Raw genomic sequence first — 15,913 nt, 5'->3', positions numbered from 1 at the left:
GTTTGTTTGTTAGCAAGATAACTCAAAAACTTATGGAGTTTCATGAAATTTTCAGGAAGTGTTGACATGGGGGGGACAGATCTGTCTTGGTGGAGGTCTGTGCTCTCTAAGTGCTTTTCTTGTTTATTTTGTTGATTATTCTTTTTCTTTTTACAAATTTTTTTTTTTCATATTTTTTCCATTTGTGACTTTTTGTTCCATTTGCCTTCATTTTGGCACTAATTTTTTGTAATTATTTCATTCATTTTTCTTTATGTGATTTATTATTCATGCTAGTTTAATTATTTCTGTATATTTGTAGATAATTGAAACAGTTATATATAGTATAAATTATAAGGAAGGTGTTGGAGGGGTTCTATCTGTGGTCTGGGAACGCCTCAGGATTCCACCAGAAGAGCTGATGGATGTGGCTGAGCAGAGGACCCTAACCCTAACCCTAACCCTAACCCTAATCCAGTGGGAGCTGGAGGGGGTGTTTCCATGGAAGTGGGTGAATATGCGGTGGGTACCTGGTACGGGGGACTGTCCATACGATGATACTTCTTAAAATACTCTTTAATCAGAGCCTGGATTTGGTCGAACGGCTCCGTGTTACTGAGCCACTTCCTCTTCACCAGACGGTCGAAGAACGGCTGAAAAACACAAACAAAAACAGAATAAACAGATAAATGAGATGGAAACGTATAAACAGAACTAAAACTACAAAAACACAATCAATAAACAAATAAACAATAAAATATGACTGATACTGAATGAGTTTAAGTTTGAGTCTAATGTTACTAATGTTACTGTAGTGGTAGTAGGAGTAATATTTAGAGTAGTAATAGTAGTAGTAATATTTATAGTAATAGTAGCAGTAGTAGTAGTAGTAGTAATATTTATAGTAATAGTAGTAGTAGTAATATTTATAGTAGTAGTAGTAGTAGTAGTAGTAATATTTATAGTAATAGTAGTAGTAATATCTGTAGTAGTACTAGTTGTATTGGTTTGTGTGTATTTTCTGTGTATTTTTGATTGTTTTGTGTGTATTTTCTGAATATTTTCATTGTTTCCTGTGTATTTTCTGAATATGTTCACTGTTTTCTGTGTATTTTCATTATTTCTTGTGTGTTTTCTGTGTATTTTTCTTGTTTTCTGTGTATTTCTTGTGTATTTTCATTGTTTCCTGTGTATTTTCCATAGTTTTCTGTGTATTTCTTGTGTATTTTCATTCTTTCCTGTGTATATTCTCTGTGTTTTTACCCTGATAGTAGTGTACAGTCTTTCCGACAGGACTCTGACTCCCTGTTGGACAATGTTGTCCAGAGCTTTGTTCGCTCGACGTAGAGAGTCTTCGCTGACAGACGGATCGCACTGAGCACAACGCTGCACGAAGCCCCTGAACGCATCACACACAAACCCATATTTTACATTTATTTCACCATAAACTGAACAGAAACGCGTCGTTTTGATACCAGACGATGATGTACACGTACCTGAACGGAGGACAGCAGTTGACCAGAGCGATGGTTTTGGACACGTATCCATCCTCGTTGTCTCCAAACATCCCGCTCTGCATCCCTTCATGAAACATCTCCACTTTACGCTGGAAACTACGATGAGACAAACAGCACCAAAGCTTTAGATCAGGGCTGTCAAACCATATACAGTTCAAGATGATCTAAAACCAGTAAAATACTAACAGAATAATCTATAAATAATGACAGCTATGAACCTTTGTCTATGTTTTAAAGAGAAAAAAGTTAAATGACATTATCAAAATATTTACGTCTGAGAAGTTTCCTGTAAAAATGTGAATAACATGGACAACCTGAAATTTCTTGAGAAAAATAAGTGTAATTTTAACAATATTCTGTCTACGTTTATCATTTACACATGTGCATTAGAACATACAGATCACAGTGGATCTACAAATACACAAAACATATAATAACAAACAGAATATTGGTGCAATTCCACTGATTCTTCTTCATGCATTTCAGGTTATTCATATTTGTTAAGGTTTGTCTCATTTTTGGTGAAAGGATAGTTTGTCAGTGTAAACATTTTCATGTCATTTTTACTTTTTTTTTTTTTTACACTAAAACAAGGATGAGAATTTGGAGATATTATTTATAGGTTATTATGATGTTATTTTACTTTAGATCATATTGGTCTGTATCTGGAACCACAGCTAAAATGAGTTTGACACCACTGAGTGTTAACACCTTCAGTGTAGTTTTTACACTTTGTAAATTCATCCCATGGGTCGGATCGGACTCTTTGGCAGCTGATTTTGCCCACACGCCATGATTTTGACATCACTGGTTTATACGTTTGACAGAATGAAAAACCCACAACACTGAACTGAATTATACTGAACAGATCAGAGTGAACCCACAGAGACGTCAGCATCAGCTGATCTAGTAATATGACAGAAAGGTCAAAGGTCACAGTTGGTCAGGTGACTTAAAGGAAAACACCTGAAAACTCAGATGGAATAGTGTTTTAAATAGACCCTTTCTGAAGTGTTTCAGATGGATTTAATGTCGTTTTCTGAACGTTTCCAATGTCCTCCAGTGACTGGACAGTAAGACTATGGGCGTGGTCAAAGGCGTCACAGATGGACCGCCCACTACTTTTGGATTCATAACTTTTGAACCAGACAAGTTTCAGACAAATATTCCACATAATTGTAAAGGTCTAAATGCCAGCTTAAACAGACTCAAAGGGCAACATTTAGTTTAAATATTTGTAAATGAAAAATATCAAAAACCACTGTGTCACAGATGGACAAAAAATAACATGCATTTTTTTTGCCAGAATTCCAAAGTTCTCCAAAGTGAAGTTCATTTGACATTTTCATTCTCAAATGTATTCAGTGTAAACCTTAAGCCCTCTATTTTACAACCCAATAATTGGTTATAGAGGAAAAAAATATATGATCAAACCTAAATAGAAAGAGTTTAGACAAATGTCAGCGTCACAGATGGACGACAAAAGGAAATATCAAACATGTTTTTATTTCAATTATCAATATCATATACATTTATTTACAATATTTACAACATACAAATAATATTAACATTATATTCAAATGTATTTTGCATAGATATATGCATTTATTTATTTTAAAGTCTGTCTGTTTAGAATTTGACATAAATAGTATAATAGTCAAATATCAATGTATTTGGAATAAATGTAGTTTATTTCTAGAGTTTATAAAATGAACCCAGAATGACGGCACTAAACTGAGTCACTTTACAAACATTCACACTCAGAAAACTACTCACTTTTTTCCCACTTTTTTTTCTCATTTCAAAATACATTTTCCTGAAAACATAAGTAATTACTGACCCAAAAATGTAAGTTTGGTGTAGATTATTGTAATTTGATTTTTTTTGACCAGATGTGAATCTTCCCTTGACTTCGTTCTATAGTATGTCCTCTGAAAATGGACATTTTGGACAAAATTTGAAAAGGTCTAAATGTTTTGCACAGTTCATTATTTATAGATTATTATGATAGTGAGCATTTGTTCCTCTTTGTGCCGTTCGCCCGTACAGAGCTGGTAAAAGGGCATTTGTGTACTCTGCTCCTTGCACATGGAATATGTTGCTAAAAGACTGGAAACAGACTGAACTGATCTCCCTGAATTCTTTTAAATCCAAACTCAAAGTGCTGGAGAATAACTCAGTGACTTGCACGTGTTATTCATCGGTTGACTTGTCCTGTAAATTATTGTATGTTGTAACTATGTGTTGTGTTTCATGCTGTCTCTTGGCCACGACTCCCTTGGAAAAGAGGTTCTTAATCTCAATGGGATCTTTTCCTGGTTAAATAAAGGTTAAATAATAATAATAAAAAAAAAATAAAAAATAGTGTTTTACTGAGATCATATTGGTGTGTATGTGGAACCTGAACTAAAATAATGTTTGACTGGACCCTATGGTGGGCCGGTTTTGGCCCACGGGCCATATGTTTCACACCCCAAGTTTAGATCAACACTGAAAAGCCTCAGAAACTGTGGGATGAGTTTTCATATTCTCTTTTCTAACGCTGTGTCTTTTAAGCGTTGACGTGTGTTGGCCCCGCCCCCCTCACCTGTACAGGAAGTCTGCGAGGCCGTTGAGGCTGCACTGCGCCACCCTGGACCCCAGACTTCTGTTGATGGATGCCGACCGCTCCAGGTCCACCTGCAGCCTCTGAAACCAACACAGAAAACACACTGTGACCTCTGACCTCTGCAGCACCTGTGTGTGTGACCACGCTGCAGTTCTGTGTGTGTCCACTAGAGGGCAGCGTTGGGTCCAGGTTGGACTGATCAGGAAACATCCATGTTGACTTTGGCTGCAGCTGAAGGACAGAAGTGGAAAACAATCAGTACAAAACGCAGCGGAATCCACCTTTACATAACGGTCACCGAGCTGTGATTAAACAGGACGGAAACCGCAGCTCAGACCACGTCCAGCACACCTGGACCCGGACCCACAACGGAGTCTGGAGTCTGGACAGACACAAAACAGGACTCTGAACAGTCACACAGTCTGCATCAGACCTCCAGCATGAGACCAGAACCTGGAACCACGACGGCATCAAACGTAGAAAACAAGGTGGTACGACGATGCAACAAAGATGACAAAGACAGAAAAGACACGAGACGACAACTGAAAAGCAGAGGTGGGTAATCCCAGCTCCATAGAGTAAAAGTCCTGCCATGTATTTGTTCCAACCACTCACTGAACCAGCCCAGTTTGATGAGCACAACTCCTCATCCAGGTAGATGAAGGGATAATTAATGGAATCACCTGTGTCAAGTGAACAGGTAGAACCAATTCATGGCAGGATTTTTACTCTATGGAGCTGGGATTACCCACCTCTACTGAAAAGACACGACAAGAGGAAAATAACATGAAAAGAAGCAACAAAATGAAAACAACAGAAAATAAAACAAGAAGAAATGAAAGAAAAGATGAGCAATGAAATGAAAATGACATAAAAAGACACAAAAAAATGAAAACGATAGAAAAAGGCAAAAACGTAAAAATGGCAGAAATAATGCAAGAAGATGAAATTGACAGAAAAGATCAGCAATGAAATGAAAGTGATGTAAAAGACCTGAAAACAAGATGAAACGAGATGAAAACAACGGAACAGACACGATGAGACAGAAACATAAAAAGACACAAGTCAAAAATGATATTAAATAGGCAACAGGAACAAAACAGGCAACAAGAAGAAAACGTCATCAGTCCCACATCCTTAACCAATGGAAACCGCAGCCTGTTAGCGTCATGCTGCCGTAGCGTCACCATGGTAACCCACCTGTATGACAGTCTGGGCCAGAGGGATGTGGAACTCCTCGATGTGCAGCGTCTCCATCCACCTCCTCTCCTCGTCGTCCAGGACCTGACTCAGCTCCGTCGTCACCTTGGCCTGGAAAAGCAACGGGAAACCATCAGGACCAGGTCGGAACCGGACTGAGTCTGGGTTGGATCTGAACCGTGTTTAGGTCCAACGAACAGGCCACGTTAGAGACACTCACCCGGACCGAGTTCAGACAGTCCAGCTCCAGACGGTCCACGGTCTCCGACGGCAACAGAGGACTGAGCTGAGTACGACTGAACGGACTCGTGATGCAGAACGTCCCCAGAACGTCCCTGAAACGGAAAAACAATGGGCAACAGGATTGGCAATGAGACAGGCAATGGCACGGGCAACAGGAAGAAAATGATAGAGAAGACAAGAAATGAGATGAGCAACTAAATGGGCAACGAGAATGAAAATAACAGAACATGAGAAATGAGACAAGCAGTGAGACGAGCAACGAGATGAGCAACAAGATGAGCAATAAGACAAGCAATGAGAAGAAAATGACGGAGAAGACGAGAAATGAGACAAGCAACAAAACGGGCAACGACAATGAAAATAGCAGAGAACACGAGCAATGAGACGAGCAACGAGACAAGCAACGAGATGAGCAATGAGACAAGCAATGAGATGAGTAAAAGACAAGCAACAAGATGAGCAATGAGACGAGCAACAAGAAGAAAAGGATGGAGAAGACGAGAGATGAGACAAACAACGAAATGGGCAACGAGAATGAAAATAACAGAGAACACGAGCAACAAGATGAGCAGCGAGATGAGCAACGAGATGAGCAATAAGACAAGCAATGAGAAGAAAATGACGGAGAAGACGAGAAATGAGACGAGCAACAAAATGAGCAACGAGAATGAAAATAACAGAACACGAGCAACAAGACGAGCAATGCGACAAGCAACGAGATGAACAACGAGATGAGCAACAAGACAAGCAACAAGATGAGGAACAAGATGAGCAATGAGACGAGTAACAATAAGAAAATGACATAAAAGACGCAATAGGACGAAAACGATGGAAAAGACGAGCAATGACACAAAAACATCATTAAGATGTAACGAGGAAACCGTGGCAACCCCATCATGTGTTCATTCACCTGTCGTAGATGTTGTGTAACCAGTCCAACAGAGAGTAGATGTCTGTGATCTCCAGCTGGTTTTCAGTGATGGACTCCAGTCGCCTAGCAACCGCCTGATGGTAGCTCTGAACATACACCTGAAAGGTCAAAGGTCAACGTTAGCCACCAGCACTAATTCAACAGGATTAGACACATTTATATGGTTCTAAAAAGGATTATCAACATGTTTTAACAAGTTGAATTCACAGGAAGAATCTGGATCTGGTAAAATATTAAAACAAATTAAAATATCCAAATACAAACTGTAATGAAACAAAAACCCGATATAGAACCAAAAAAATCCACAAAAACATGAATAGAAAAAGAAAACTATAGAAACCCAACAAAAAACAAAAACTAAACATGAATAAAATGAATAAAACCCTACAAATAAGTAAAACCCTAAAATTAAATGAACCGACACAAAAACACAATGTAGATCCAAAAGAATTTTTTTAAAAAGGAATAAAATGTTTAAGAAAATAAAGGTAAATAAAAACACAAAAACACATTGAACCAAAACTAAAAGAAAAATGATCAATCAAATGAATAAACCCCTAAACTGAGGAACCCCCGAACCCAGTGTCCCCGCCCCAGTGTCCCCGCCCCAGTGTCCCTGTCCCAGTGTCCCCATCCCAGCGTCCCTGCCCCAGTGTCCCCACCCCAGTGTCCCCATGCCAGCATCCATATCCCAGTGTCCCCGCCCCAGTGTCCCCATCCCAGTGTCCCCACCCCAGTGTCCCCACCCCAGTGTCCCCTCACCTGGACGGGCTGGTAGTCCTCAGGGTAGATAGACACCACGTTCCTCTTGGCGGCACCGAGGTCCTCCACCACCCGGGCCCGGAGCCGGTCCAGGTACCCGCCCAGCTCGCCGGCCGTGAACTCCGCCCTCTGGGGCAGCGACCCGTCGGCCGCTTCCGCCACCGCCTCCGACCAGCGCCGCTTCAGACTGCGAGGCCTCGGGCCGCCGGGCGCCGCCCCCTCAGTGGTCGCCCAATCCCGGTCCACCTGCTCCTCCTGCTGCAGAACCTGGACACAGGGGTCACAGGGGTCACAGGGGTCACATGGGTCGGTTTGGGTGTAGCTATTATGTTTTGAAACCTGTTCAACAATAGAACTGAAACATATTCAGCCGTTCAACCTACATCGACACGTTTACATCCATTAGTTCCATTTTTGTTTTTTAGTTTATTCTTTACAAATACAAGAATCTCAAACAGAAGAGAATCTTCATACCAGAGTTAGCTACAGGCTACTATCCAGCTGCTGTTCCCATGGGATGTTTCTGTTTTGTGTCAATTGCATTGTTTTCGTATGGTGTTCTGTCATTTTCAGCTTTCTGCGTTTTTCGGGTCATTTTAGTCTTTTTTGTCATTGTGTGTTTTTTGTGTCGTGCTCATCTTGTTGTGTCTTTATTTCATTTTCAATTTTCTAAATTTCCGAACCCTGTTGCATTGTTTTTGTTTTGTTGTATAATTTGTGGGGGGTTTTTTGTCTTTTTTTTTTGCATCACTTTACTCTTTTTGCATTTATTGGTTTTTCTGCATTTTTTGCATTGTCTTCATCTTATTGCATCTTTATTTTATTTTCAGTTTTACTTTTTTTTTTCCCTTTTACATCGTTTCGCATCAGGCTGCATCTTTTGTATTATTTTCATCTTGTAGTGTCTTTTGTGTCATTTTTGTCATATCGTGTAGTTTTTCTTGTGTTGCATCTTTTAGGTTGTGTTTGTGTTGCATTTTTTTCCTTAATTTTCAGTTGCATATTTCATATTTTTTGTCTTTTGACTTATTGCCTCCTCTATAATATTCTACCAAATGATCTCATGTTTACTGTGGTTAAAGCCAGGGTGACATAAGCCCCGCCCACAGCCGGCTGTTACCGTGGTACCCGGTCCTCACCTGCACCACAAGGCCCAGGTTGGGTCCGGCGGTGGGCGAGCGCAGAGACTCCCTGACCACGGCCCACAGCTCCTTCTGCAGCTCCTCGTACAGCAGCTCCACGTCCTTTGCTTTGCGTCGGCCACCATCTTTGACGCTTGGCGCCGCTGCGTCGTCCGCCTGCTCCGATTCATTGCACTCCTGCTCCAGCTCCAGGATGTGGGTGTCGGCCAGGAACAGGTCCCGCCTCTTGACCAGCTGCAGGATCTCCAGGACTGAGGACGGAGGCGGGTTCAGGTTAATTAACAATGACAACTGTTAATTAACATGTATATTTGGTATGTATATATATCTAGAGCTAAATAAATATATGTGTGTGTGTGTGTGTGTGTGTGTGTGTGTGTGTGTGTGTGTACATATATTTTTTGTAGTATGGATAATTTCTTTCCAGCTACTTTTTCTTATACTCGCTCAGAGCAGCTGTAACTGTAACGTATCCTTCCTCTAGTATTGTCTGCAGTTCAGGTTCGACCACATCATTTCTAAAATCATTGATCCATTTGTAAGATTTTACAGTGAACAGACGTGTTGACGTCAGAACTTCTGTTTATTGAATAAAACATATTTTTCTGTAGATACAACTCCAGTGTAGTTGTAGTTAAGTTACAATAACAAGACGTAAACTGACTTAGTTGATGAAGTTTACTGATTTAATGAGTCAATAAGCTAGTGTTTAGCATTAGCTCAGCTGTAAACTCCAACAGTCCGACCCTTTTGTCCATCAATCAATCAATCAATCAAATTTTATTTATATAGCGCCAAATCATAACAAAAGTTATCTCATGACACTTTGCGTATCGAGTTGATCGAAACCAGACTCTAAGCCAATTAACCACACTCTAAGCTATATATGGTCACTTCAGGCTCTAAAGAGCGAATATGGCGATGATTAAAACACAAGCTACTGCTTTCAGAACTGTTTTATGATCATCTACAGGTTATGGTTGAAACCTGCAGTTCCTCTAATATCCACCAGAGGCTCCAGAGGTCAGTGAATCCTCATAAACTACCATGTTGAAACAGCAGAAATAAACATGTTCACAGTGAATTTACACTTTTACAAATATTTTTTCGTTGCTAATTCTTCTTATTATTATTATTATTATTATTATTTCTAAAGTATAAAAGATTAGCTATCAGTAAATCCTGCTATTCAAATGTTAATTAATATTAGTTAATGCTTATTATTGAATTAGTTAATGTTAATCAACACTTAACTGATCAACTGTTATCCAGTGTTAATGTTAGGAACATTTCTTACTCTACGACTGTTTCCAGTGCTGAAAATCAAACAGAAGAACTGTGGATCAGATCAGACTCATTTATTTATTTAGTTTCACTGCTTAAACAAATCGACTGTTTTAGGAAACACTGATGTGACTCTGATCGATCGACGCTACATTCATTCAGATCTGAACATTCACACTGTGAATATGACACTGAAGAATGACTCTGGAGTTGGTTTGAATCACAGCTCAGCTGTTGTAAACTAATACGAACACACACATATATTACACTCTACAGAGTCAGAAACACTGCTCTTATTGTTCAGTGTTCGGAGGAAATCTGTTCCAGCTGGGTGGATGAAGCCCCGCCCACCTCCACCCTCATCCCACCACGCCAGCGTCATGACGACGAGTCCGGCCTATCAAAGTGAATCAGCATCCTCACATTCTGATCATTAACCCATTAACAACTACAGACTATGTTTAATTTGTTTAATATGTTTAATCTGTTTATGTTGTAGAGATGCTCCATAAACCCACGGTTCAAACTCATAATTAACCCTTAGTTCATGCTAATTACTACATTAATCAATGATAATTAACAGTTCACTTTGCCAACTATTGTCTAGTTTTAATGTAAAAATTATTTATTATTATTGTTGTTGTGTCTAAATGATAGAATGTTATGTAAATTAATCCCTTCCTTAACATGAAAACCATCAGTAAATATGTATATTACTTAAGTGTTAATTAGTGCTAGTTAATGCTTATTACTGTATTAACTAATGTGGACACACTGCATTAAATGAGTCCTGACCTATTTCTTGTTGCCATGGCGTTGTCATGGATCTGCAGGTGGAAACACCTGAACAGGTAATGTCTGTTTCCATAGCAACATCCAACTGAGCAGAGGCAGAGCTCTGTCGCGTTTCAGACTCTGATGGAAACGAGCTGACGCTAAACCTGAACCTGGATCAGTGAAACCGGATCTTGTGCTGAGTCAGGTGGACCGGGCTCAGACACCTGGACAGGAAACACCTGGACACGAGTCCACATTCTTTACATGCGAGCGTGAACAGAAGCAGGATTGTAAAGAGATGAAACCAGAGCTCAGCCTCCACATGTCGGAGAACCAGAACCCAGAGGAAAGACTGGGACGGGGTCTGGACCTGGACCAGTCTGGACAAGAGGCCCAGAGGAAAGACCGGGACGGGGTCTGGACCCGGACTGGTCTGGACAAGAACCCAGAGGAGAGACCCAGTCCGTCTGGACCTGGACTGGGTCTGGACCTGGATCAGTCTGGTTTATTTAGCGACTCTTCTATAGTTAAATTAAATTAATAGTTAAAACCATGAAAAGTCTGTTTTTGTTTTCATTGTTTTCATGTTGTTGAATAAGTATTGTATTATTTATTATAAACTAGAAAAGCACTTAGAGAGCACGGACCACTGCCAAGGCAGATCAGTGCTCCCCCCACCCCCCGCGATCACCACCAAAATTTAATCATTTGTTCCTTGTGCCAGTATCAATAATTCCTGAAATTTTCATCCAAATCCATCCATAACTTTTTGAGTTATCTTGCACACAGACAGACAGACAGACAGGCAGACAGACCAACGCCGGTAAAAACATAACCTCCTTGGCGGAGGTAATAAATAAATGTGAGGTTCGTGGCGGTTGTTGTTGTTGTGAACAGTTCAGATAAGACTTGAGAACAGGAAGTGGGTCGGCGGCTGATACGTCCAAACACCGACTGAAAACCAGACGCTTATCGACAAGTGTCATGAAACAACAAAAACCAACAAAGACCGACAGTAAAAGGAAAACCTTCAGGACATCACGTCCCCCAGAGACCAGAGGACACATTTTTAATATTCTATATACCGTATAAATTGAACTATTTATTTTATTTATTTATTTGTTTTCATCATGGCACCAGTCAATGATTAACAACAACACTGGTTCATATAAATGTGTCAGTGTGTGTTTTGTACTCATGTGGTAGAAGGGTGTGAATTTTAGTGGATGGGTCAAAATGTAAAAATGATGCAAAAAATAAACAACTTCAATTCTGACCTAAAACATATTCTGATGAAATAGAAGTCCAACGTGTGCATAATACCCTCACCAGGATACTGGAAGGTTAAAAGTAAAGATTAAAGTATAAATATATAAATACACACTCAGTAAAGCAGTAAAACTGAAGAGTGTATTTTCAGTCCATCTGTGAAAACCTGCTGCCTGTTTTCTCTGTCTTTTCTTTTTTTTGTCTATTTTTTTCTTTTTCTGGACGTCTTCTTCGTCTTCTACCTGCAGGAACACGCCGATGCAGGACGCATGTCACATGACAGTGTTTTAATGAAACACAGAGGATTAGTGGAGGGTAAATTCCACAGAGATCGACTGAAGGACGGAACAGAACGACTCAGGGGAGTTCAGCAGGAGGTGAATGAAGACGAGGAGGCCAACAAGCCAACAGCGCTGGTCCTCCAAATGATTCATTCCATTAAAAACACCAACGGCCTCATGAATCAACAGCTCAAGGGTTTCATCCTCTAAACAGAAGCTCCACTGGATCCTGTTTTGTCAGTGTTTTCTCGGTGTGAGGTCGAAAACCCAAAACCATCCAGCTGTTTGTGACATCCACCACATCTGCAACAGCGTCCAGGCCCACGAGGACAATGAAGAGGCCGATCCTCCTCATCCTCAAATACCACAGGATCCAGCTCAACCTCACACACATGACAAACAGGAAAAACCAACGACTCCACAGGTTTTTGTGACATGTATGAAACTACAACTAGATAAAGAAAAAAAAAGGAAACAAATGATGAGAATAATGTTGTTGTGGATGTTTCTATTTATTTATTAATGTTATTGTTATTATTATTTCTTCTTTTTTCTCTACCTCTGATGTGATAGTCATTGTTTTTTGTTTTGTTTTTTTTGTTTTATTAACTGTATTTGCAGTAACTTGAAATGTTTTAGTACAAGATTTAGGGAATATTGTGATTTTTATATGTGAAAAAACCCCCAAAACATTTAAAGTCTGATTTAAATCCAACAGGAAGGAGATTCTCCTCAACAAACGTCATATTCTGTCCATTCTAAACATGTTAAAGATGAAAGTGATACCATGGTGATGGTGAAGAACAAGAAGGAGAAGCAGAAGAAGAAGAAGAAAAAGAAGATGAAGAAGATGAAGAAGATGAAGAAGAAGGAGAAGAAAATGTAGAAAAAGATGAAGATGAAGAAGAAGAAGAAAGAGAAGAAGAAAGAGAAGAAGCGGACGAAGAAGGACAAGAAGAGGAAGAAGAAGGAGAAGAAGAAGAGGAAGAAGAAGAAGGAGAAGACGAAGAAGGAGAAGATGAAGAAGATGAAGAAGAAGAAAGAGAAGAAGAGGAAGACAAAGAAGGAGAAGAAAATGAAGGAGAAGATGATGATGAACAAGAAGGAGAAGAAGAAGAAAGGGAAGAAGACGACAAAGAAGAAGAAAACAAAGGAGAAGAAGAAGATGAAGGAGGAGAAGAAGAAGAAGAGGAGGAGAAGAATCCTCTGGTTTGATGGTTCTGGCTTCATTTGTCTTTTATAACATTCAGTTTTTCTTTCCTTTCAGTGTTAGTTGGATTTGAATGAACTGACTCAGTGTCGTCAGTGTTTTAATCCCACATTGTCCTTTTCTTGCCTTCATCACTTGTAGCTTTGAGGTTTTATTTTACATGTAAGTGGATCAACTGAGTCAATAAAAACACAAAGGGTCTGAGTTGTAGAGAAAGTAGTGAATTTTCAAGTCGAGGCTTGTTTTTAGAAACGGACACTCAGCGTCAGCAGATTCAGAGGTTTGTGTTCATACTAAACATGAAGACAGGCAGCATTTGTACCGACAACACACAGATGATGTTTACTGACAAGAGAAGAAGAACAAGAAAACGAAGACGAAAAGGAAAGGAAAGGAAACAGAAGAGCATATGTTCTACTTGCTATAAAGTAATAAAAGATGTGACAGTAAATCAATCAAGTCTCTTTTACAATAAATTCAATATTAAAATTTAAGTTAAATTTTCTGACTTTTAAAAACAAAGAAACACCTGAAGCTGAAACAAACAAACGCCATCAAATAAGAACAAACATGTGACATCAAAGAAAGAAACCAAAGACCTGAACCAACAACTAAACCATAAACAAACACCTGCGTCAGCACCAGTACAACTGAACCAACTGAACAAACTGATCAAACTGAACCAACTGAACAAACTGATCAAACTGAACAAACTGAACCAACTGAACAAACTGATCAAACTGAACAAACTAAACAACTGAACAAACTGAACCAACTGAACAAACAGATCAAACTGAACAAACTGATCAAACTGAACCAACTGAACAAACTAAACAACTGAACAAACTGAACCAACTGAACAAACTGAACAAACTGATCAAACTGAACCAACTGAACAAACTGAACAACTGAACAAACTGATCAAACTGAAGAACTGAACAAACTGATCAAACTGAACACACTGAAAAACTGAACAAACTGATCAACTGAACAAACTGATCAAACTGAACCAACTGATCAAACTGAACCAACTGATCAAACTGAAGCAAGTGAACAAACTGATCAAACTGAACAAACTGATCAAACTGAACCAACTGAACAAACTGATCAAACTGAACAAAATGATCAAACTGAATAAAATGATCAAACTGAACCAACTGAACAAACTGAACCACCTGAACAAACTGATCAAACTGAACAAACTGATCAAACTGAACAAACTGAACAAACTGAACAAACTGATCAAACTGAACCAACTGATCAAACTGATCAAACTGAACAAACTGATCAAACTGAACAAACTGATCAAACTGAACAAACTGATCAAACTGAACAAAGTGAACTGATCAAACTGAACAAACTGAACTGATCAAACTGAACAAACTGATCAAACTGATCAAACTGAACAAACTGCACCTTAAAAACAAGAAAACCTAAACTGAGTCTAATCCACACAATCACATCTACAAGACAAACAACTTTAAAACTGAAAGGAAAGTTTATATTTGTCCCTAAAAACTCTGAGTTTAAAGTTATAAAAACACAGATTTGAACGTTTCTTCATTAAATTGTCTACAAAAATGAGTCTTATTTTCTGTATTTTATTAGAATCATTTCCTTCGATAACATCAAATGTTTCCAGTGATGTTTTAATTTAGATAAATCTGTCGTTTATTCACAGAAACATTTCTCTTTGTCATCGGTTAGTGGAGTCGTGTCCCCTTCAATAAGTTCAGATTCACACATCTGTTTCAATAATGTAAATAAACATCAGTCAAAATCTGTTAAAAACATAAAGTACAGTTTTAGTCTGAACTCAGTGACTGTTGAATTATTTTAGATGTGAACGGATTCTGACTCTGTTCATGTTAAACCGGTCACATGTCGTATGTTCAGCTTTGTGTTTAGTGTTCCTCCCAAGGTGCATTCAGGTGCATAACGGCGTCCAGCCCGTCTCGTGTTGTCGTCACGCATTCTGACTCCTATGAGGGCGTGCAGAGCCGAGACCTGAACTACTGATACACATCAGAGATCTGCACATCTGGAATGAAGAAAACATCAGCCCACGTCTGAGTCCACCTCTGCTCACAATCCTGGTTCACGTGGACGCAACTAATGTAGTGTTAACAGTTCGATCATCGTGAACTAATGCTGTACATCACACAATTTGATCTATTGCGATATAATTATGTCACAGAATCACTTTACTAAAATATCCCTGCTTTAGCATAAAGACACAGCTAGCGTTAGCATCATGGAAACACAATCCTCGCAGAGTAATAACATTAACACTAACAATGTCCTCACTTCATTAAACTGTCCTTGTGTTCAAAAGTCTTCACTTAATTAAAATGTCCTCATTTTAATACGTCCCCACTTTAAAAAAAAAATAAAATAAAAAATCCTTGTACCATTTAGACACAGCTAGTGCTAGCATCACAAAAATATTAAGCTTGCAGAATAAAAACATTAGCACCTCACTGCATTAAACTGTCCTCACTTTCCAAAAAGTCCTCACTTTCTTAATATGTCTGGATGCTCTATGATGTCCTCATTTTATTCACATGTCCCTTCTTTACAAAATGTCCCCACTTTAGCATAAAGACACAGCTAGCGTTAGCATCATGGAAACACAAATGCTAGCAGAGTTATAACATTAGTATCAACAATGTCCTTATTTCATTAAAAATTCCACGAACAAAGTCCTCCA

General features: G+C 39.1%; 1 protein-coding gene across 3 annotated transcripts in view; it reads right to left on the bottom strand.

The window, feature by feature from the left end:
- The window catches only part of LOC115431037 (tumor necrosis factor alpha-induced protein 2-like), a 100,442-nt gene that overhangs the window by 3,601 nt on the left and 80,928 nt on the right, over nt 1–15,913 (bottom strand). For all 3 annotated transcript variants that reach the window (XR_003937048.1, XM_030151279.1, XM_030151278.1), the window contains 9 exons: nt 8,380–8,633; nt 7,241–7,507; nt 6,458–6,576; nt 5,525–5,639; nt 5,305–5,415; nt 4,084–4,184; nt 1,476–1,592; nt 1,243–1,378; nt 510–632 (listed from right to left, as the gene is read on the bottom strand). Coding sequence is in view for 2 of the 3 variants with exons in the window: in XM_030151279.1 (XP_030007139.1) it covers nt 510–632; nt 1,243–1,378; nt 1,476–1,592; nt 4,084–4,184; nt 5,305–5,415; nt 5,525–5,639; nt 6,458–6,576; nt 7,241–7,507; nt 8,380–8,633 (1,343 nt within the window). In the remaining variant the exon portion in view is untranslated. The remainder of the gene's footprint in view (nt 1–509; nt 633–1,242; nt 1,379–1,475; nt 1,593–4,083; nt 4,185–5,304; nt 5,416–5,524; nt 5,640–6,457; nt 6,577–7,240; nt 7,508–8,379; nt 8,634–15,913) is intronic.

The sequence above is a fragment of the Sphaeramia orbicularis genome, chromosome 13, assembly GCF_902148855.1.
Source record: "Sphaeramia orbicularis chromosome 13, fSphaOr1.1, whole genome shotgun sequence".
NCBI lineage: Eukaryota > Metazoa > Chordata > Actinopteri > Kurtiformes > Apogonidae > Sphaeramia > Sphaeramia orbicularis.
The sequence above is the reverse complement of the archived record's forward strand: the minus strand, read 5'-3'. Positions and strand labels throughout refer to the sequence as shown.